The following is a 22,932-nucleotide window of genomic DNA, read 5'->3' on the forward strand; positions in this document are numbered from 1 at the left end:
GTAGCCACAAAGGAAGCGAACCAGACAAGACAAAAATATCACCTCACTTGTGTGAAACTGGCCAAGACTGTCGTGGTTACAACAATCATCTTACCCCTGCTGTTGTCTGCTTAATTAACCCGAATCGTTCACCCTCATCGCTTTAGCAACTTTTTCCTTGACAAGAACTCACCTCTGGGCTGCCATCTTTGAAATGAAAGCGAGTTAAAGGGCTGCAAAGAAGTTTTAATTACGCTCAATCAAAAGGAGTGAACGCCTGTTTAGAATAGCAAGTGTAGTGAACATACTGTAGCAGCACCAACACCGTCTGGATGAAAGGAGCTTTTCTCACATTAAACCGGGGGACGGCGTGGCGCGGTTGAGAGAGTGGCTGTGCCAGCAACCTGAGGGTTCCTGGTTCAATCCCCACCTTCGATTCAGAATCGATTTTCGATTCAAAATCAATACTTTTTTAATTACATTGGGTGCCATTTCTATGAGTAACTACAAACCCTGTTTCCATATGAGTTGGGAAATTGTGTTAGATGTAAATAAAAACAGAATACAATGATTTGCAAATCCTTTTCAACCCATATTCAATTGAATGCACTACAAAGACAATATATTTGATTTTCAAACTCATAACCTATATATTTTTTTGCAAATAATAATCAACTTAGAATTTAATGGCTGCAACACGTGCCAAAGTAGTTGGGAAAGGGCATGTTCACCACTGTGTTACATCACTTTTTCTTTTAACAACACTCAATAAATGTTTGGGAACTGAGGAAACTAATTGTTGAAGCTTTGAAAGTGGAATTCTTTTCCATTCTTGTTTTATGTAGAGCTTCAGTCTTTCAGCAGTCCGGGGTCTCCGCTGTCGTATTTTACGCTTCATAATGCGCCACACATTTTCGATGGGAGACAGGTCTGGACTGCAGTCGGGCCAGGAAAGTACCGCACTCTTTTTTTTTTTACGAAGCCACGCTGTTGTAACATGTGCTGAATGTGGTTTGGCATTGTCTTGCTGAAATAAGCAGGGGCGTTCATGAAAAAGATGGCGCTTGGATGGCAGCATATGTTGTTCCAAAACCTCTATGTACCTTTCAGCATTAATGGTGCCTTCACTGATGTGTAAGTTACCCATGCCTTGGGCATTAATGCACCCCCATACCATCACAGATGCTGGCTTTTGAACTTTGCGTCGATAACAGTGTGGATGGTTCGCTTCCCCTTTGGTTCGGATGGCACAATGTCAAATATTTTCAAAAACAATTTGAAGTGTGGTCTCGTCAGACCACAGAACACTTTTCCACTTTGCATCAGTCCATCTTAGGTGATCTCGGGCCCGGAGAAGCCGGCGGCGTTTCTGGATGTTGTTGATAAATGGCTTTCGCTTTGCATAGCAGAGCTTTAACTTGCACTTACAGATGTAGCGACAAACTGTATTTAGTGACAGTGGTTTTCTGAAGTGTTCCTGAGCCCAAGTGGTGATATCCTTTAGAGATTGATGTCGGTTTCTGATACAGTGCCGTCTGAGGGATCGAAGGTCACGGTCATTCAATGTTGGTTTCCGGCCTTGCCGCTTACGTGGAGTGATTTCTCCAGATTCTCTGAACCTTTTGATGATATTATGGACCGTAGATGTTGAAATCCCCAAATTTCTTGCAAATGCACTATGAAAAACGTTGTTCTTAAACTGTTTGACTATTTGCTCACGCAGTTGTGGACAAAGGGGTGTACATCGCCCAATCCTTTCTTGTGAAAGACTGAGCATTTTTTGGGAAGCTGTTTTTATACCCAATCATGGCACCCACCTGTTCCAAATTAGCCTGCACACCTTTAGAATGTTTCAAATTAGTGTTTGATGAGCATTCCTCAACTTTATCAGTATTTATTGCCACCTTTCCCAACTTCTTTGTCTAGTATTGCTGGCATCATATTCTAAAGTTGATGATTATTTGCAACAAAAAAAAATGTTTATCAGTTTGAACATCAAATATGTTGTCTTTGTAGCATATTCAACTGAATATGGGTTGAAAATGATTTTTTTTAATCTTTGTATTCCGTTTATATTTACATCTAACACAATTTCCCAACTCATATGGAATCGGGGTTTGTAAAACGGTATAAAACGGGGATTTAAAAAGCTGCCAGAAATAATTAACTCATTATTCCAGCTTCCCAGTCACAACTACTTTGCTCAAGAAGCACTGCCACAACAAATGATGCACATTTTGAAAGGGTGTCCGCTGACACAGGTACCCTGCAATTGACAGCTTGGTGTTCCTGGCTAAAATTTTTGAGGGAACAATCTTTCTCTAAAAATGTTAGGCTAAAATCACTATTGTTGAAGGTAAATTAGTTTTAAGTTCTCTTAAACCAGCGATGTAATTGTATTTTTTTTGTGTGTGTTTTTATTAGCTGAGGATTTGAGCTTCGCTTAATTGAAGATTATACTTTACTATTCTTATATTAAGGCTTTTTAATGTTTTATGTGGATCTATCCATGAATGGAAATTTTGAAAAATTACTCATGTTAAGTATTTGTTTCAATAAGACAACTTGAGAGGTATATTTGGGTTTGACTTTGTCTAAATTCACTTTCTGGAAAAAATATTGCCATATAAATCATATATCGATATTCAGCCAAAAGATATAGGGATATCAGTTTTGGTCATATCACCCTTAACTGATGACACTTACGGAAGCTGTTGATGGCCATTCTGGTTTGTATGTTCTCATAATGGAGGCCCAAGCTCATCTCATCCGTATGTTCCGAAGTGGGATGCCGAATCACTTGTGCCATAGCTCTGCAAAAAAAAAAAAGTCATTTCAGACTTAAATCTTTCTGTATCAAAGAATAAATATTTATCATGCCAAAAGGTCATCAGATGCGGCGCCGGAAACTATTTATTCACCCATTCATTTATTTTATGAACTGCTTATCCTGATTAGCGCCACATTGTGTGGTGTTTGGGTCTGTGGGACCCGTTTAAATTTTTTTATTAAAAGAAAAATGATACAATTAATTAATTTTTCAAACTGAGACTCACTGATTTTGGCCTATTTTCTGTGAAGAACATATATCAGAATACATATTTAATGACCACACACCATACACCCCCCTTGCACATTTCTATTACATATAAGATGTCCGGGTCCACACGACCCGGGGCTAATAGAAGTGTGGAAATTGTTGTTCTGTGAACCGCATGCACCCACCCACACACACACACACACACACACACACAGCAGGCCTGGACAGGAGGAGGACGGAGGGTAGGTACAGAGAACATCAGAGGGTAAAATGTGTGAGAAAATGAGAGCAGACAGTGTTGACAAACAATGTTGCAACCTTGTGTGGGAACCGTAGGTGCAGAAACACAAAAGAAGAATCCCTGTAGTTTGCAGAAACTGGCAGAGAAATTTTCTGTGCAACGTTCACATTTTTGTTACTCAGCCAAATGTTTACCTTATCCCAATAAAAACCTGTTCAGTATTTTAACATAAAAGTGTATGAGTGTGAGGCATTAAAAGCCACAGAATGCAACAGGTCCATCAGACCCACAAACGCTGGCTGAGTAACCGCAATATGAACATTACACAAGGGTTAAGTTAGAGCCTATCCCAGCTGACTTGTCTATTCGTCCATAGCGATTGCTTGGCAACCATTCTTTTTTTTCCCTCCAAAATCTGTAACTTACAAAACAAGAGGTTGTCAGGAGGATATATATCTGTATCACAGTGGTTATCATACTTGTTTAATCAAGGACAGGGATCTCAAACTCAATTTACCTGGGGGCCACTGGATGCAGAGTCTGGGTGAGGCTGGGCCGCAAAAAATATATTTTTAAATGTCTTTGTTTTCATTTAACACAAAATAAAATGAAAATATAAAAGAACAAAATGAGGAGTGAGTAAATAAATCAGTCATAAGTAATAACAATAATAATTGGGTTTCTCCAGTGAGCAACAACGTGTGAGGCAATGTAAAAAACAAATGACTGTTTGAATTGGTCCAGGTTATCGGGGACTATTATAACTGATGGACAGGTGCGCGGTGTGACTGCAGCCAGTCACGTAAGAAATCCCTTGTCTCCATGGCAACGTTTTTGTCGCTTTCACTCATTTGCCGCTTTTCCACTAATGCAGGGGTAGGCAACCCAGAACGTTAAAAGAGCCATTTTGGGTTAGGGTTAGCTCTGGGGTCTAGTGCACCGGACCGCTTGTCTTCCTGGCCCAGACTGTTTACGGAGGCGCCGGGGTAGAGAGAGAGAAAGAAGAGAGGGAGGAAAAGCGCGTGCGGGTCTAGTGGATAAGCGGCAAAACATTTCTCTGCTTGCATCACGCAAGTGATGTCATTGTTGGGCCCTCGAGAGCCATATAACACACTGTGATTGGTAGATTCCTTCAGCTCCGCACATAACGCTGTCAAGCACCATTCATATAAAACTTGCGGGCCGCACTAACATGAAACTTTTATATTAAGGCGGGGGCCGCAAAATAACGTCTCGCGTGTCTCAGACCCCTGATCAAGGACCACCTAAGAAAACAGCATAATGACCACCATTAAAATACAATAGCATAGTAGGCCTAAGTCTTCATTAAAAACAAGGCAGATGTTTTATATAATTTCGCCACACCGAGAGTGTGTGTGAAAATCATTGGTACTTTAACTTTATTTAACAATCATATTTAATATTATTAACCACTGTAACATTACACATAGTTTGAACAGTAAGACTGTTTGAATATTAATATGAATATGATTTTAGTCGAGTTATTCTTTGGTGTACCACTAGATGGAGCTTGTGTACCACTAGTACCACTCCTGGAAAATTCCTGCCCTATAATATTAGTAGCAGATCTTTTCGGACATAAGAATATGGAATGGCGACTATATTATTATTGTTTAAACTGGCCTAGCCTAATTTATAACCCTGGTAAAACAGGCTATTTATTGGATAGAATCTAATAACCCTGACTACAGCGCCACCTGTGGCTTTGACATGCACCTGATAGCTCCTAATGTATTTTGAAGATATACTTTTTTTTTTTTAATACTGTACAAAAAGAGTAATGCCCTTCACCATCAATACAATATTTCCTGAGAACCCCTGTCCTCTGCAGTGGACACAGGCTCTAAAGAAGAAATATATCTTATTGATTGCCGCCTGTTAGATTTGACTCCATCACGGTGTATTAACCTGAAAGCCTGTGTCCTCTGTGTTTTGCATAACCGAGCTATTTGTCAAAACTTAAATCATCGTCTGGGGCTCACAGAAGCAAAAATAAATTGTTATCAGTCACCTTGAAACACTCGCCATGAAACCTGATAGTCAGGTTACAAATCTAGTGGTCATAATGAACTCAGACTTGTACTTTCAAAGCCACATCAAGGCCTTGTTCACACTGCAGGGCAAATTCCAAATATTTTGCCCATATTCAACCTGTATGTGAATTTTTCATATCCGACCCAGGCCTCCTTCGTATGTGGAAATAAATATATGTGTTGGTCCTACGATGTGGTGGCGACCGGATGAATGCAGGTGGGATAGGCGACCCCGAGAGGGACAATCGGTAGAAAATCGGTGGATGGATAGATATATGCGATGCGTCCTCTTTTGTGAATGCACCTGTCAATATAATTGTCTCTAAGTTATCACAAAACGTTGTTTCAATGAGTTCCCGACGAGCAGACAAAAGCTGTCTTTGATCTTACCAAACAAAAGGCTTATAATACTCCACTGTGTAGGATGGGGAGCGACATGAGGGTGTGGGTTTCTTTGATGTACTGTAATCCACAGGAAGATTTTGTCTTGACCTGAGATGCTCCCTCCAGGCAACTTTTCTTTGAACTGTTCTGTGACCGAGGTTAACGGCTGTTTACGAGCTTTTCTTTGAACTGACCTTTCCTTTGAACTGTTCTGTGACCGAGGTTAATGGCTGTTTACGACCTTTTCTTTGAACTGTTTTGTAATCAAAGGCGACGGCTGTTTACGAACCCCTGTCCCTTTACAAACAGCTGTTGCTACGTAATCAGGGAAAGTCCAAATAAAAGAGGAGGCGTATAATCTTTCGTCGGAGCGTGGTGGAACATTGTGCAAGGGTACAAGTGTACACACTCTCCTCATTGAGCCAAATTTAATTCTGTCTCTGTTTGATTCCTTGCTTCTTTGTCTGTTTAATAAATATCATCAGTGTTCAAACCTGAGAGCGCCCGTGCACGGTTTGCATTCATCTGACTAGAACGTCATCAAAAAGCGATGAGCGTTATAATTATTTGCCAAAATACACGGTTAAGAAATAACAGAGCAGAAAACAGGTGAAAATATTTTTTAGGAACTCACGTGAAACTTTCACCACTCCTGTCTCCGACTGCTGGCCCATAGACACGCTTTTCAGGTAGACATCAAAGCAAAATATCCCGTAGGACTGCGAGAGACAAAATATTTGTCCCCTTTCTTCTTAATCTACGCTCAATAATTCGGTTTAGAGAATATTGATTTTGATTGCGCCTTGAAATTTTAACTACTCCACCAGTACTGAGACCGACCATGTTTACTTCTGTAAACACTGCAATGCGTGCGATGTCATGACGACATGTCTGCATGTGGGTCAGACTGCATTCACATTAGAAATCCATTTTTTTGTTGTGTGAACGGCCACATAAAAAGATCAGATTTGACAAAAAAAAATCCGAATTACAAAGTGTGAACAACATCAGCAGCTTTTTACTACCTAAAATCATTGCCCAAATCAAAATAATAGCGTCTAAAGCAGACTCTGAAAGTTTAATCCCCCCCTAAAAATCTACAAAACATACAAAAACCGCCAACAATATTCCCATTAATATCTCAATAGCTAAATATCGACCAAGCATTAGCGATATTGTTATTATAAACGCTAACATTAAGGAATTCTTTAGCAGCGCCGTGATCCCAGAAAGCTAACAGTTACAGTAATGACATACTGAGCTGCTGCATCGCCTCTGAGTTGGTGAAAGTTCATTCTGGATTATAAATCATGCCTCTCACCTGGAGAGTAGAAGTTTTTGGCCATAAACCGAGAAGTTGGTCAACTTCAACATCCAATTTAAACCCGGAGATGGCGAGAAAAACACGAAAAGATGCTCGTTTGGATCACGTTTTTTTAGTTTTTTAAGAATTATGAATAATTTTATCTAAACGGGAAAAGCAGGCATTTTACAGTAAATGATTGTTTTATTATGTTGGTAGTTTGTATTTCTTGTTCAGCATTTAGCAATACTGCTGCTTGATGCTTAGTGTTTCACTAAAGCCGGATTTGTTTAGGCCACAGCTTCTAAAACTTGTAGCTTATCCCTCGCATAGTCGGGCTCAAAAATATAAAGTTCGGGATCATTATTTGTCCCAAAGTAGTTTTTTTTGTCATGCATGAAATCTGTCGTGAGTAGTAGTGCCATCCATCCATACAATTTCTTCCGCTTATCCGAGGTCGGGTCGCGGGGGCAGCAGCCTAAGCAGAGAAACCCAGACTTCCCTCTCCCCAGCCACTTCGTCTAGCTCAGGGGTCTCAGACACGCGGCTCACGGGCCAATTGTGGCCCGCGAGACGTCATTTTGCGGCCCCCACCTTAATATAAAAGTTTAATGTTTGTGCGGCCCGCAAGTTTTATATGAATGGCGCTTGACAGCGTTGTGTGCGGAGCTGAAAGAATCTACCAATCACAGTGTGGTATATGGCTCTCGAGGGCCCAACATTGACATCACTTGCGTGATGCAAGCAGAGAAATGTTTTGCCGCTTTTCCACTAGACCCCCACGCGCTCTTCCTCTCGCTCTCTCTCTCTCTTGCTCCCTCCTCCGGCGCCTCTGTAAACAGTCCAGGCCGGGGAGACGAGCGGTCCGGCGCACTAGACCCCAGGGCTAACCTTAACCCAATATGGCCCTTTTAACGTTCTGGGTTGCCTACCCCTGCGTTAGTGGAAAAGCGGCAAATGAGTGAAAGCGACAGAAACTTTGCCATGGAGACGAGGGTTTTCTTACGTGCCTGGCTGCAGTCACACCGAGACACCTGTCCGTTAGTAATAACAGTCCCCGATAACCTGGACCAATTCAAACCGTTATGTTTTTTTATTGTTTTATTGACATTGCCTCACACATTGTTGCTGACCGGAGAAACCCAATTATTATTATTACTTATGACTGATTTATTTACCTAATCTTCATTTTGTTCACTTATATTTTGATTTGATTTTGTGTTGAATAAAAATAAAGACATTTAAAAATATATTTTTTAATAAATCTTTTTTCGCGGCCCAGACTCTGCATCCAGTGGTTCCGAGGTAAATTGAGTTTAAGACCTCTGGTCTAGATCCTCCCAGGAGACTATGTCTCCAGGGGCCAGCCGGGAGACATAGTCTTCCCAACGTGTCCTGGGTCTTCCCCGTGGCTTCCTGCCGGTCGGACGTGCCCCAAACACCTCCCGAGGGAAGCGTTGGGTGGGATCCTGACCAGATGCCCGAACCACATCATCTGGCTCCTCTCAATGTGGAGGAGCAGCAGTTTTACTCTGAGTTCTTCTCGGATGACAGAGCTTCTCACCCTATTTCTAAGGGAGAGACCCGCCACCTGGTGGAGGAAACTCATTTCGGCCGCTTGTACCCGTGATCTTATCCTTTCGGTCATGACCCAAAGCTCATGACCATAGGTGAGGATGGGAACGTAGATCGACTGGTAAATTGAGAGATTTGCCTTCCGGCTCAGCTCCTTCTTCACCACAACGGATCGATACAGCGTCCGCATTACTGAAAACGACGCACCGATCCGCCTGTCGATCTCACGATCCACTCTTCCCTCACTTGTGAACAAGACCCCAAGGTACTTGAACTCCTCTACTTAGGGCAAGATCTCCTCTCCAATCTGTAGATGGCACTACACCCTTTCCCGGGCGGGAACTAATGACTAGTAGTGTTGTTATTGAAATAATTAAGGGCTGTATAGATGCGTGCTTAAAATGAGCAAAAATACAAACCTACTCAGTGGCCTAGTTGTTAGAGTGTCTGCCCTGAGATCGGTAGGTTGTGAGTTCAAACCCCGGCCGAGTCATACCAAAGACTATAAAAATGGGACCCATTACCTCCCTGCTTGGGACTCAGCATCAAGGGTTGGAATTGGGGGTTGAATCACCAAAAATGAATCCTGGGCGCGGCCACCTCTGCTGCTCACTGCTCCCCTCACCTCCCAGGGGGTGTTCAAGGGTGATGGGTCAGATGCAGAGAATAACTTCGCCACATCTAGTGTGTGTGTGACAATCATTGTGCCCGTTACTACATTACATATTTACTTGCATGTATAAAAAATGTTGGTTTTTGGATATTTTTTAGAGTGCTTGATAGAGCGAAATCTATTACTTCCATTGTTAACTGACTTTTGCCAGTGTTTATTTACAAATTACAATGCATAAAAAAGAAACATGTGTGTGCTTGTCTCACATAAGGACTGAGAATAATGGGCAAAATTCGAAAAGAAGTGCAGTTCCCCTTTAACAAGTTACAGTACACTTTGAGAATGCTGCTGCTCGAGTCCGGACTAGAACCAGGAAATACGATCATATTAGTGCAGCGCTTAGGTCACTGCACCGGTTTCCTGTTGCTCAAAGAATAGACTTGAAAACTGCTTAGCTTGTCTACAAGTCTTTTCATGGTCTTGGGCCAAAGTACATCTCTGATGGCGATAGGACGTTTGAGACAGAACAGATTTTCTCATTAAAATAAGATTAAATCAGACTTAATGCTTGGCATCTTTGATATAAAGTTGCCTTGGATGGCTGTGGGTGACGGAGGTTTCTGTTACCCAAAACGGATCACTTGAGACTTAACCAGTTAAAATTGTAAAAAAAAAAATGTGAACAGTCAGAAACAAACTGCATATTTTGTATAGGGATTTAACGATTAACAGTGTTAAGTATAAACCGTGTTCAAACTCCCAAAGGTTAATATTACTATTTAAAATTGTTGTAAAACCGTGCTTGATAAATGAGCTTTAATAAACTCATGGACCCGTGGATCTAATTTACTGGAGAAGGAATCTAGTGTGCTAATGGCTTGCTAACTATCGTAAATGCTAACAATAAAATAAAATACGTTAACGTCTTTCCCCATTAAGGGTGATTATTTTCGGATGATTTCATTTATATTCATGATTTTATTTGCCTTCTTGTAATTAATGCATCTGAAAAGCACTTTGCATTGTCTTTTTTTTTTTTTTTTTTTAAGAAATTGTGCTCTATAAAACCTTGCCTTGCCTTGTTAATGGATTGTGTAACTCTCACCAAATGAATAGAAAAGAAATGTCCACTGCAGAGGATACTGTTTCTCAGGAAGATATACAGTTTGTCCCTGGGACTTGACTCCATCAAGGTGTAAATAACCTTAGAGGTAGCGTCCTCTGCAGTGGACATTCGTAATTTCTATAACATAGCTTATTGTTCCTGCAACTGATAAAATGTCTACTTCAGAGGTCGCTAGTTCTCAGGACCATAAATGGTACACACACATATAGTAGGGAAGTCCGATATTATCGGCAGTCTGATATTATCGGCCGATAAATGCTTTAAAATGTCCACTGCAGAGGTCGCTGGTTCTCAGGACAATAAATGGTACACACACATATAGTAGGGGTGTCCGATAATATCAGATTGGCGATATTTTTGGCCAATAAATGCTTTAAAATGTCCACTGCAGAGGTTGCTGGTTCCCATAAGGATAAATAGTACACACACATACAGTAGGGATGTCCGATAATATCGGACTGGCGATATTTTCGGCCGATAAATGCTTTAAAATGTTCACTGCAGAGGTCGCTGGCTCTCAGGACGATAAATGGTACACACATACAGTAGGGGTGTCCGATAATATCAGATTGGCGATATTTTTGGTCAATAAATGCTTTAAAATGTCCACTGCAGAGGTTGCTGGTTCTCATGAGGATATATAGTACACACACATATAGTAGGGACGTCCGATAATATCGGACTTTCGATATTTTCGGCCGATAAGTGCTTTAAAATGTCCACTGTAGAGGTCACTGGCTCTCAGGACGATAAACGGTACACACACATATAGTAGGGGTGTCCGATAATATCGGATTAGCGATATTTTCGGCTGATAAATGCTTTAAAATGTCCACTGCAGAGGTCGCTGGTTCTCATTAGGATAAATAGTAAACACACATACAATAGGGATGTCCGATAATATCGGACTGCCGATATTTTCGGCCGACAAATGTTTTAAAATGCTGGCTCTCAGGACGATAAATGGTACACACACATATAGTAGGGGTGTCCGATAGTATCAGATTGGCGATATTTTTGCCCAATAAATGCTTTAAAATGTCCACTGCAGAGGTTGCTGGTTCTCATGAGGATATATAGTACACACACATATAGTAGGGATGTCCGATAATATCGGACTGTCGATATTTTCGTCCGATAAATGTTTTAAAATGTTCACTGCAGAGGTTGCTGGTTCTCATGAGGATATATAGTATACACACATATAGTAGAGATGTCCGATATTTTGGTCCGATAAATGCTTTAAAATGTTCACTGCAGAGGTTGCTGGTTCTTATGAGGATATATAGTACACACACTTATAGTAGGGATGTACGATATTATCGGACTGGCGATATTTTCGGCCGATAAATGCTTTAAAATGTCCACTGCAGAGGTCGCTGGTTCTCAGGAGGATATATGCTACACACACATATAGTAGGGGTGTCCGATAATATCAGATTGGCGATTTTTTGGGCCAATAAATGCTTTAAAATGTCCACTGCAGAGATTGCTGGTTCTTATGAGGATATATAGTACACACACATATAGTAGGGATGTCCGATAATATCGGACTGTTGATATTTCCGTCCGATAAATGCTTTAAAATGTTCACTGCAGAGGTCGCTGGTTCTCATGAGGATATATAGTACACACACATATAGTAGGGATCTCCGTTAATATCGGACTTTCGATATTTTCGGACGATAAATGCTTTAAAATGTCCACTGTAGAGGTCACTGGCTCTCAGGATGATAAATGGTACACACACATATAGTAGGGGTGTCCGATAATATCGGATTAGCGATATTTTCGGCTGATAAATGCTTTAAAATGTCCACTGCAGAGGTCGCTGGTTCTCATGAGGATAAATAGTAAACACACATACAATAGGGATGTCTGATAATATCGGACTGCCGACATTTTCGGCCGATAAATGTTTTAAAATGCTGGCTCTCAGGACGATAAATGGTACACACATACAGTAGGGGTGTCCGATAATATCAGATTGGCGATATTTTTGGTCAATAAATGCTTTAAAATGTCCACTGCAGAGGTTGCTGGTTCTCATGAGGATATATAGTACACACACATATAGTAGCGATGTCCGATAATATCGGACTGTCGATATTTTTGTCCGATAAATGCTTTAAAATGTCCACTGCAGAGGTTGCTGGTTCTCATGAGGATATATAGTACACACACATATAGTAGGGATGTCCGATAATATCGGACTGTCGATATTTTCGTCCGATAAATGCTTTAAAATGTCCACTGCAGAGGTCGCTGGTTCCCAGCACCATAAATAGTACACACACATATAGTAGGGAAGTCCGATAATATCGGACTGGCGATATTTTCGGCCGATAAATGCTTTAAAATGTCCACTGTAGAGGTCGCTGGCTCTCAGGACGATAAATGGAACACACACATACAGTAGGGGTGTCCGATAATATCGGACTGTCGATATTTTCGTCCGATAAATGCTTTAAAATGTTCACTGCAGAGGTTTCTGGTTCTCATGAGGATATATAGTACACACACATATAGTAGCGATGTCCAATAATATCGGACTGTCGATATTTTCGTCCGATAAATGCTTTAAAATGTTCACTGCAGAGGTTGCTGGTTCTCATGAGGATATATAGTACACACACATATAGTAGGGATGTCCGATAATATCGGACTGTCGATATTTTCGTCCGATAAATGCTTTAAAATGTCCACTGCAGAGGTCGCTGGTTCCCAGCACCATAAATAGTACACACACACATATAGTAGGGAAGTCCGATAATATCGGACTGGCGATATTTTCGGCCGATAAATGCTTTAAAATGTCCACTGCAGAGGTCGCTCGTTCTCAGGAAGATAAATGCTACACACACATATAGTAGGGATGTCCGATAATATCGGCTGTCCGATAAACGCTTTAAAATGTAATATCGGAATTTATTGGTATCTGTTTCCAAGTTATCTGTATCGGTTTCAAAAAGTAAAATGTATGACTTTTTATAACGTCACTGTGTACATGGACGTAGGGAGAAGTACAGAGCGCCAATAAATCTTAAAGGCACAGTCACATAATATCTACGGCTTTTCACACACACAAATCAATGCAAGGCATACTTGGTCAACAACCATACAGGTCACACCGAGGGTGGCCGTATAATAACCTTAACACTGTTACAAATATGCGCCACACTATGAACCCACACCAAACAAAAATGACAAACACATTTCGGGAGAACATCCACACCGTAACACAACATAAACACCACAGAACAAATACCCAGAACCCCTTTTAACGCTAACTCTTCCGGGATGCTACAATATACAACCTCCGCCCACCTCAACCTCCTCATGCTCTCTCAGGGAAAGCATGTCCCAAATTCCAAGCTGCTGTTTTGAGGCATGTTCAAAAATGTAATGCACTTTGTGACGTCAATAATAAATATGGCAGTGCCATGTTGGCATTTTTTTTCCAAAACTTGAGTTAATTTCTTTTGGAAAACCTTGTTACATTGTTTAATGCATCCAGCGGGGCATCACAACTAAATTAGGCATAATAATGTGTCAATTCCACGACTGTATATATCAGTTTCGGTTGTTTTTTAAATCGATAATTAAGAGTTGGACAATATCGGATATCGGCAAAAACGCCATTATCGAACATATTTGACATATACCGTATTTTTCGGACTATAAGTCGCAGTTTATTTCATAGTTTGGTGCGACTTATATCCAGGAGCAACTTATGTGTGAAATTATTAACACATTACCGTAAAATATCAAATAATATTATTTAGCTCATTCACGTAAGAGACTAGACGTATAGGATTTCATGGGATTTAACAATTAGGAGTGACAGATTGTTTGGTAAACGTATAGCATGTTCTATATGTTATAGTTATTTGAATGACTCTCACCATAATATGTTACGTCATATAACGTACACTTATTCAGCCTGTTGTTCACTATTCTTTGTTTATTTTAAATTTCCTTTCAAATGTCTATTCTTGGTATTGGGTTTTATCAAATACATTTCCCCCAAAAATGCGACTTAGACTCCAGTGCGACTTATATATGTATTTTTTTCCTGCTTTATTGTGCATTTTCAGCAGGTGCGACTTATACTCGGAAAAATACAGTAAATATGGCAGCGCCATGTTGGCATTTTTTTTCCATAACTTGAGTTGATTTATTTTGGAAAACCTTGTTACATTGTTTAATGCATCCAGCGGGGCATCACAACAAAATTAGGCATAATAATGTGTTAATTACATGACTGTATATATCGTTATCGGTTGATATCGAAATCGGTAATTAAGAGTTGGACAATATCAGGTATCGGCGAAAAAGCCATTATCGAACACCTCTAACATATACCATATTTTTCGGACTATAAGTCACAGTTTATTTCATAGTTTGGTTCGACTTATACTCAGGAGCGACTTATGTGTGAAATTATTAACACATTACCATAAAATATCAAATAATATTATTTAGCTCATTCACGTAAGAGACTAGACGTATAGGATTTCATGAGATTTAGCAATTAGGAGTGACAGATTTTTTGATAAACGTATAGCATGTTGTATATGTTATAGTTATTTGAATGACTCTTACCATAATATGTTACATGATATAACGTACACTTATTCAGCCTGTTGTTCACTATTCTTTGTTTGTTTTAAATTGCCTTTCAAATTTCAAATTGCCTGGCTGTGTTGGATCCATTATGGATTGAACTTTTAGACATCCATTGCTTTCGTCCTCTCCAAGGTTTCTCATAGTCATCATTGTCACCGACGTCCCACTGGGTGTGAGTTTTCCTTGCCCTTATGTGGGCCTACCGAGGATGTCGTAGTGGTTTGTGCTGTGGTTTGTGCAGCCCTTTGAGACACTGGTGATTTAGGGCTATATAAGTAAACATTGATTGATTGATTGATTGAAATGTCTATTCTTGCTGTTGGGTTTTATCAAATACATTTCCCCCAAAAATGCGACTTATACTCCAGTGCGACTTATATATGTTTTTTTCCTTCTTTGTTATGCATTTTCGGCAAGTGCGACTTATACTCCGGAGCGACTTATACTCCGAAAAATGCGGTAAATATGGCAGTAACCTGTTGGCTTTTTTTTTTCCATAACTTGAGTTAGTTTATTTTGGAAAACCTTGTTACATTGTTTAATGCATCCAGCGGGGCATCACAACAAAATTAGGCATAATAATTTGTTAATTCCACGACTGTATATATTGGTATCGGTCGTTTTTGAAATCGGTAATTAAGAGTTGGACAATATCGGATATCGGTAAAAACGGCATTGTCGAACATCCCTAACATATACCGTATATTTCGGACTATAAGTTGCTGTTTTTTTCATAGTTTGGTGCGACTTATACTCAGGAGTGACTTATGTGTGAAATTATTAACACATTACCGTAAAATATCAAATATTTTTTAGCTCATTCACGTAAGAGACTAGACGTATAAGATTTCATGGGATTTAGCAATTAGGAGTGACAGATTGTTTGGTAAACGTATAGCATGTTCTATATGTTATAGTTATTTGAATGACTCCTACCATAATATGTTACGTCATAAAACATACACTTATTCAGCCTGTTGTTCACTATTCTTTGTTTATTTTAAATTGCCTTTCAAATTTCAAATTGCCTGGCTGTGTTGGATCCATTATGGATTGCACTTTTAGACATCCATTGCTTTCGTCCTCTCCAAGGTTTCTCATAGTCATCATTGTCACCGACGTCCCACTGGGTGTGAGTTTTCCTTGCCCTTATGTGGGCCTACCGAGGATGTCGTAGTGGTTTGTGTTGTGGTTTGTGCAGCCCTTTGAGACACTAGTGATTTAGGGCTATATAAGTAAACATTGATTGATTGATTGAAATGTCTATTCTTGCTGTTGGGTTTTATCAAATACATTTCCCCCAAAAATGCGACTTATACTCCAGTGCGACTTATATATGTTTTTTTTTTTTTTCATTCTTTGTTATGCATTTTCGGCAGGTGCGACCTATACTCCGAAAAATGCGGTAAATATGGCAGTGCCATGTTGGCTTTTTTTTTTCCATAACTTGAGTTAATTTATTTTGGAAAACCTTGTTACATTGTTTAATGCATCCATCATGGCATCACAACAAAATGTGTTAATTCCACGACTGTATATATCGGTTTTGGTTGATATCGGAAACGGTAATTAAGAGTTGGACAATATCGGATATCGGCAAAAAAGCCATTGTCGGACATCTCTAACATATACCGTATTTTTCAGACTATAAGTCACAGTTTATTTCATAGTTTGGTGTGACTTAAACTCATGAGCGACTTATGTGTGAAATTAACACATTACCGTAAAATATCAAATAATATTATTTATCTCATTCACGTAAGAGACTAGACGTATAAGATTTCATGGGATTTAGCAATTAGGAGTGACAGATTGTTTGGTAAATGTACAGCATGTTCTATATGTTATAGTTATTTGAATTACTCTTATCATAATATGTTACGTCATAAAACGTACACTTATTCAGCCTGTTGTTCATTTTAAATTGCCTTTCAAATTTCAAATTGCCTGGCTGTGTTGGATCCATTATGGATTGCACTTTTAGACATCCATTGCTTTCGTCCTCTCCAAGGTAGTCATAGTCATCATTTTCACCGACGTCCCACTGGGTGTGAGTTTTCCTTGCCCTTATGTGGGCCTGCCGAGGATGTGTTGTGGTTTGTGCAGCCCTTTGAGACACTAGTGATTTAGGGCTATATAAGTAAACATTGATTGATTGATTGAAATGTCTATTCTTGCTGTTGGGTTTTATCAAATACATTCCCCCCAAAAATGCAACTTATACTCCAGTGCGACTTATATATGTTTTTTTTTTCCTTCTTTGTTATGCATTTTCGGCAGGTGCGACTTTACTCCGGAGCGACTTATACTCCGAAAAATGTGGTAAATATGGCAGTGCCCTGTTGGCTTTTTTTTTCCATAACTTGAGTTAGTTTATTTTGGAAAACCTTGTTACATTGTTTAATGCATCCATCATGGCATCACAACAAAATGTGTTAATTCCACGACTGTATATATCGGTTTTGGTTGATATCGGAATCGGTAATTAAGAGTTGGACAATATCGGATATCGGCAAAAAAGCCATTATCGGACATCTCTAACATATAGTATCGTATACGACCCTCAAGCGTCCACGTGCCTACCTGGACATGTTCTCTCTGTTTGGACGCTGCGTCTTCTCCAGCCCCAGCTTGGTGAAGATGCCGATCAGAGCCATGATGGCCACCAGCCCGCAGATGACATAAACGATGAGGTTGTTCTTGTCCTTGACGTTGTCGGTCGCCACGTCCACTTTGGACGGCGGCCTGCCGGTCATCATCCACGGCGGCGTGTCGTAGTTCTTGCAGGTGGTCTGGTCCAGGCGGGAGCTGCGGAAGGCGCAGCAGAAGCGGAACCCGCAGGTGCCGCAGCAGTACAGGTAGTTGCCCGTCTGGCACACGAACGGCGGGTCCCACTGGCCCATGACGTCGTAGTAGCCGCTGCACTTGTCCTCCATGTGCGGGCTCTCTGTGACGCCGCTGGCCGTGGCTCCCGCCGACTCGTTGTATCCGTTCACCAGCAGCAGCTCGTCCGCCGCGCGCTCCGGGGGTTCGCCTTCCGCCGTCACTTTGACGAGGAAATAAGCCAGCAGCAGCAACTCAGTGGCGTGCATCTTTTCTCCCGTTTTATTGTTAACCGCCACGTGCAGACGAGCTCACATCCTCCTCGGAGACGAGGCAGGGCTGCGCGTAAAAGTGCGCACCAACTTCCCTCGCACCCGTGCGCACTCGTACTTCTTCTCAATGCCAAGCAATGCCAGCTGCCACCTTTTAGCCCCCTGCAGAAGTGAAGCCACGGGGAGAGGGTGGTGCTGTTGGTCGCCAGCCTCCTCCAGGCTGCTTCTCTCCAGCAGTCACAGGCAGCAAATAATAGAAAGTTGAGTGAGGGAGGATGGAGAGGAGAAAACCAATAGGATGTGTGTGTGTGTGTGTGTGTGTGTGTGTGTGTGTGTTCTGGCAATTCTGACTTAATGGGGACATCACTTTGTTTACACCAGGGGTCACCAACCTATTTGAAACCAAGAGTTCCTTCTTGGGTACTGATTAATGCGAAGGGCTACCAGTTTGATACACACTTAAATAAATTGCCAGAAATAGCCAATTTGCTCAATTTACCTTTTAATATATAAATTAGGGCTGGGCAACGATTACAATTTTTAATCGAAGTTAATCGCACTATTTCTCAGATTGATCGCGATTAACTGCATTGTATACGCAAAGCTCAATAATGAATTCAAAAGCAGTGTGTAGTGCACCTTTATTGGAATATTCTCCCACATGAACAAAAGCGCCAAAACATTTGTTGTGCAAACACAATTTAAATCAGTCCTTGTTAAACAGTAGCAGTTAAATAGCATATTTTATGAAAATCAACTCAAAAAATGTAAATACAAACATTTAAGCTTATTGCCACTGCCAGGGTATTTAAGTTATCCTGTTTGTTATGGAAAATAAATATAATATACATACAAATCTCTGAGCCACAATCATAACATCTGAACAGGCAATTTCTGAGGTAACAGCAGAAACATTTTTTTATCAGGGATCTTATGTTTAAAAAACCTATATTATAGGTAGTGGGCTGTTTTAGGGAATTTTTGATCAAATTATCCGTAGTAGCAATATTAATAACGTTGTGTTTATTCTGCGTAGTGCACTTAAAATAATTATGACCATATCTAGGAATTGATATGATGGGAATTTTGCTTGGTGCTTTGATAAACTCAACGCATCATATACATGGTACTATATTGTGATGTCATGAGCCTGGGAAAAAAAGAACTACCCTACCCAGCATGCAACAGGAGTGACGAGCATGCGCGGTAGCCCGGTGTAGGTTGTGTCGCCATGACGGCACCTTGTATGTTGTGATATGCACGCTCTGAAAGTAAACGTTAAGAACTCAGCCAACACTCCTGGTCTGCATTATTGATAAATAGACAGACAACACATATACTCCGCTGCTTCACAGGCCGCTGGATGTAGCCGGCAAAGTACACCCATGCTAGCTAGCCGGTCTAGCAAGCACGCGTCATTCAGCCCAAAACGGCCCGATCTATCCACATCCAGAATTGTCTGGCGGTCGTAAGTGATCCCGGAGTGACCACGCTGTAAGCCAGCCATGAAATTTGCAGAATTGTCCGGTATTTTTGCCAAATGTTCCATCTTTACCAAGAGCTCCTCGAGGCTGAAGCCCATCCGGGCGACGCCATCTTGTTAAGAAAAGGCGTTAACAAAATAAAAGCATGTAAACAACATACACAAATGTGCGATAAAATAATTGTCGGCGTTAATAGATTGATGAGTTAACTCGTAATTAACGCATTAATTTGCCCACCCCTAATATAAATCTATATATTAAAAAAATGGATATTCCTGTCTGTAATTCCGTCATACTTTTTTTTTTCCTTTTACGGAAGATTTTTTGTAAAGAATAAATGATGAAAAAAACACTTAACTGAACGGTTTAAAAGGGAAGAAAACACGAAAAAAAGGAAAATTAAATTTTGAAACATAGTTTATCTTCAATTTCGACTCTTTAAAATTCAAAATTCAACTGAAAAAAATTAAGAGAAAAACTAGTTAATTTGAATCTTTTTGAAAAAATTAAAATAATTTATGGAACATCATTAGTAATTTTTCCTGATTAAGATTAATTTTAGAATTTTGATGACATGTTTTGAATAGGTTAAAATCCAATCTGCACTTTGTTAGAATATATAACACATTGGACTAAGCTATATTTCTAACAAAGACTAATCATTATTTCTTCTAGATTTTCCAGAACAAAAATTTGTAAAGAAATTCAAGACTTTGAAATAAGATTTAGATTTTATTTTACGGATTTTCTAGACTTGCCAGAATATTTTTGGGGAATTTTAATCATAAGTTTGAAGAAATATTTCTCAAATATTATTCGTAGAAAAAACAAATGAAGAATTAAATTAAAAATGTATTTATCATTCGTTAAAATAAAAAATAAATACATTTACTTGAACACTGATTTAAATTGTCAGGAAAGAAGAGGAAGGAATTTAAAAGGTAAAAAGGTATATGTGTTTAAAAATCCTAAAATCATTTTTAAGGTTGTATTTTTTCTCTAAAATTGTCTTTCTGAAAGTTATAAGAAGCAAAGTAAAAAAAAAAATAATGAATTTATTCAAACAAGTGAGGACCAAATCTTTAAAATATTTTCTTGGATTTTCAAATTCAATTTGAGTTTTGTCTCTCTTCTAATTAAACATGTCGAGCTTGTAGTAAATAAATACAATTTAAAAAATAGAGGCAGCTCACTGGTAAGTGCTGCTATTTGAGCTATTTTTAGAACAGGCCAGCGGGCGACTCATCTGGTCCTTACGGGCTACCTGGTGCCCGCGGGCACCATGTTGGTGACCCCTGGTTTACACTGTCACCTTTAGGGGACCTCTGATGGTATGGGGACCAAAAAACAGGTCCACTAAAACAGTGGTTCTCAACCTTTTTTCAGTGATGTACCCCATGTGAAATTTTTTTTAATTCAAGTACCCCTTAATCCAGGGGTGTCCAAACTTTTTCCACTTAGAGCCGCAGACTGAAAAATCAAAGCGAGCGGGGGCCATTTTGGCATTGTTTTATTTTAAAAACAAAATACAATATATGTATAACCAATATACATTTAGGCCTCCACTCAGGTTTGATCCCGGGGACCCCAAAAAGTTTTGGTCAAAAAAAATATTAAAAATGTGTCATTATTCACCCTGCGATAAGCTGGCGACTTGTCCAGGGTGTACCCTGCCTTCCGGCCGATTGTAGCTGAGATAGGCGCCAGCGCCCCCCGCGACCCCAAAAGGGAATAAGCGGCAGGAAATGGATGGATGGATGGGTGTCATTATTCAGTATTATTTTGTTTTATTATTATTCAAGTTTTAAATCTCCAGATCAACATGAGGTCCATCTGTCAATATAATGATTTTAAAGATTTAAGTTTTATGCTCTTTGTCAAAGAAATCCCTGTTTTTTGATGGAAAAAAATACTAAATATGCAATATTATCACTCAATATTTTTTTTAAGTGGAAAATTTGAGATTATATAATAATTGGAGCCTTAAAAAAGTCAATAACTAATTACACCATTGATTTTAATTCATTATTATTTTTTGAGCAGTGACACTTAAAAACAAATCACACTAAAATTATTGGGGTTCCAAAAGGGTCCTACTCATTAAAGTGTTAGAAAATAAATCATACATTTTTTTACCGTTTACTTTTAACACAATAATCTCGAGATCAACTTAAGATGTATCCGTCAATTATAAGTTTTATTGTTGTTTATGGTTTTTGTTTGTTCATTTTAGGCCCTTCTTTAAAAAAAAAGCTCAGTTATTTATATGGGGAACACAAAATATGCAACATTTTCCCCCAAAAATATGTCATAGTGGAAAATTTAACGTGACGTAATTGGAGCCTTGAATAGGTCAGTAATTCCTAATGACATTGATTTTGATTCATTATTATTTTTTTAAAGAAAGAAACAGCCTGCATGGCAGCTTTGTGTTATTAGAGTAAACATTGCAACATTTTCTTGTTACATTTAACCCGTTTGCTCTTTTATATCACTTTTAACGTTTAAACATTTTTTCAATCGTATTTTTAAAATGTGCCGTGGGGCCGTTAAAAAATTACCTGCGGGCCACAAATGGCCCCCGGGCCACACTTTGGACACCTCTTCCTTAATCAGAGCAAAGCATTTTTGGTTAAAAAAAGAGATAAAGAAGTAAAATACAGCACTCTGTCATCAATTTCTGATTTATTAAATTGTATAACAGTGCAAAATATTGCTCATTTGTAGTGGTCTTTCTTGAACTATTGGGAAAAAAAGATACAAAAATAACTAAAAACTTGTTAAAAAATAAACAAGTGATTCAATTATAAATAAATATTTCTACACATTGAAGCAATCATCAACTTAAAGTGCCCTCTTTGGGGATTGTAATAGAGATCCATCTGGATTCATCAACTTAATTCTAAACATTTCTTCACAAAAAAAGAAATCTTTAACATCAATATTTATGGAACATGTCTACAAAAAAAAATCCAGCTGTCTGTCAAAACGTGGATTTTGGGGTGTTTGTTTTCCCGAGATGCAAGTAAAGTTAGGATCGGACATGGCTTGGAGGTAAATACATGATTTTATTTGAACTCTATCAAAAGGTACAAAACTAAAGGCGCGCACAAAGGCGGAGAACAAACTTGACTAATGAAACAAAAACTAGCACTTGGGCAAAAAACTATGAGCATGAAAGTGAAGTAAAGTGAATTATATTTATATAGCGCTTTTCTCTAGTGAATCAAAGCGCTTTACATGGTGAAACCCAATATCTAAGTTACATTTAAACCAATGTGGGTGGCACTTGGAGCAGGTGGGTAAAGTGTCTTGCCCAAGGACACAACGGCAGTGACTAGGATGGCAGAAGTGGGAATCGAACCTGCAACCCCCAAGTTGCTGGCACGGCCACTCTACCAACCGAGCA

The 22,932-nt window shown here is 39.5% G+C and overlaps 2 protein-coding genes across 6 annotated transcripts in view; one reads left to right on the forward strand and one right to left on the reverse strand.

The window, feature by feature from the left end:
- Positions 1-18,268, reverse strand: part of shisa9b (shisa family member 9b) — a 42,660-nt gene extending 24,392 nt beyond the window's left edge. For both annotated transcript variants that reach the window (XM_061904989.1, XM_061904988.1), the window contains exons 1-2: positions 17,528-18,268; positions 2,686-2,792 (exon numbers count right to left, since the gene is read on the reverse strand). In XM_061904989.1, the coding sequence (XP_061760973.1) occupies positions 2,686-2,792; positions 17,528-18,036 (616 nt within the window). In that variant the 5' untranslated portion in view covers positions 18,037-18,268. The remainder of the gene's footprint in view (positions 1-2,685; positions 2,793-17,527) is intronic.
- The window catches only part of mrtfbb (myocardin related transcription factor Bb), a 257,515-nt gene that overhangs the window by 59,334 nt on the left and 175,249 nt on the right, over positions 1-22,932 (forward strand). The gene's annotated exons all lie outside the window — the stretch shown is intronic.

Source organism: Nerophis ophidion, linkage group LG07, assembly GCF_033978795.1.
Source record: "Nerophis ophidion isolate RoL-2023_Sa linkage group LG07, RoL_Noph_v1.0, whole genome shotgun sequence".
Lineage (NCBI taxonomy): Eukaryota > Metazoa > Chordata > Actinopteri > Syngnathiformes > Syngnathidae > Nerophis > Nerophis ophidion.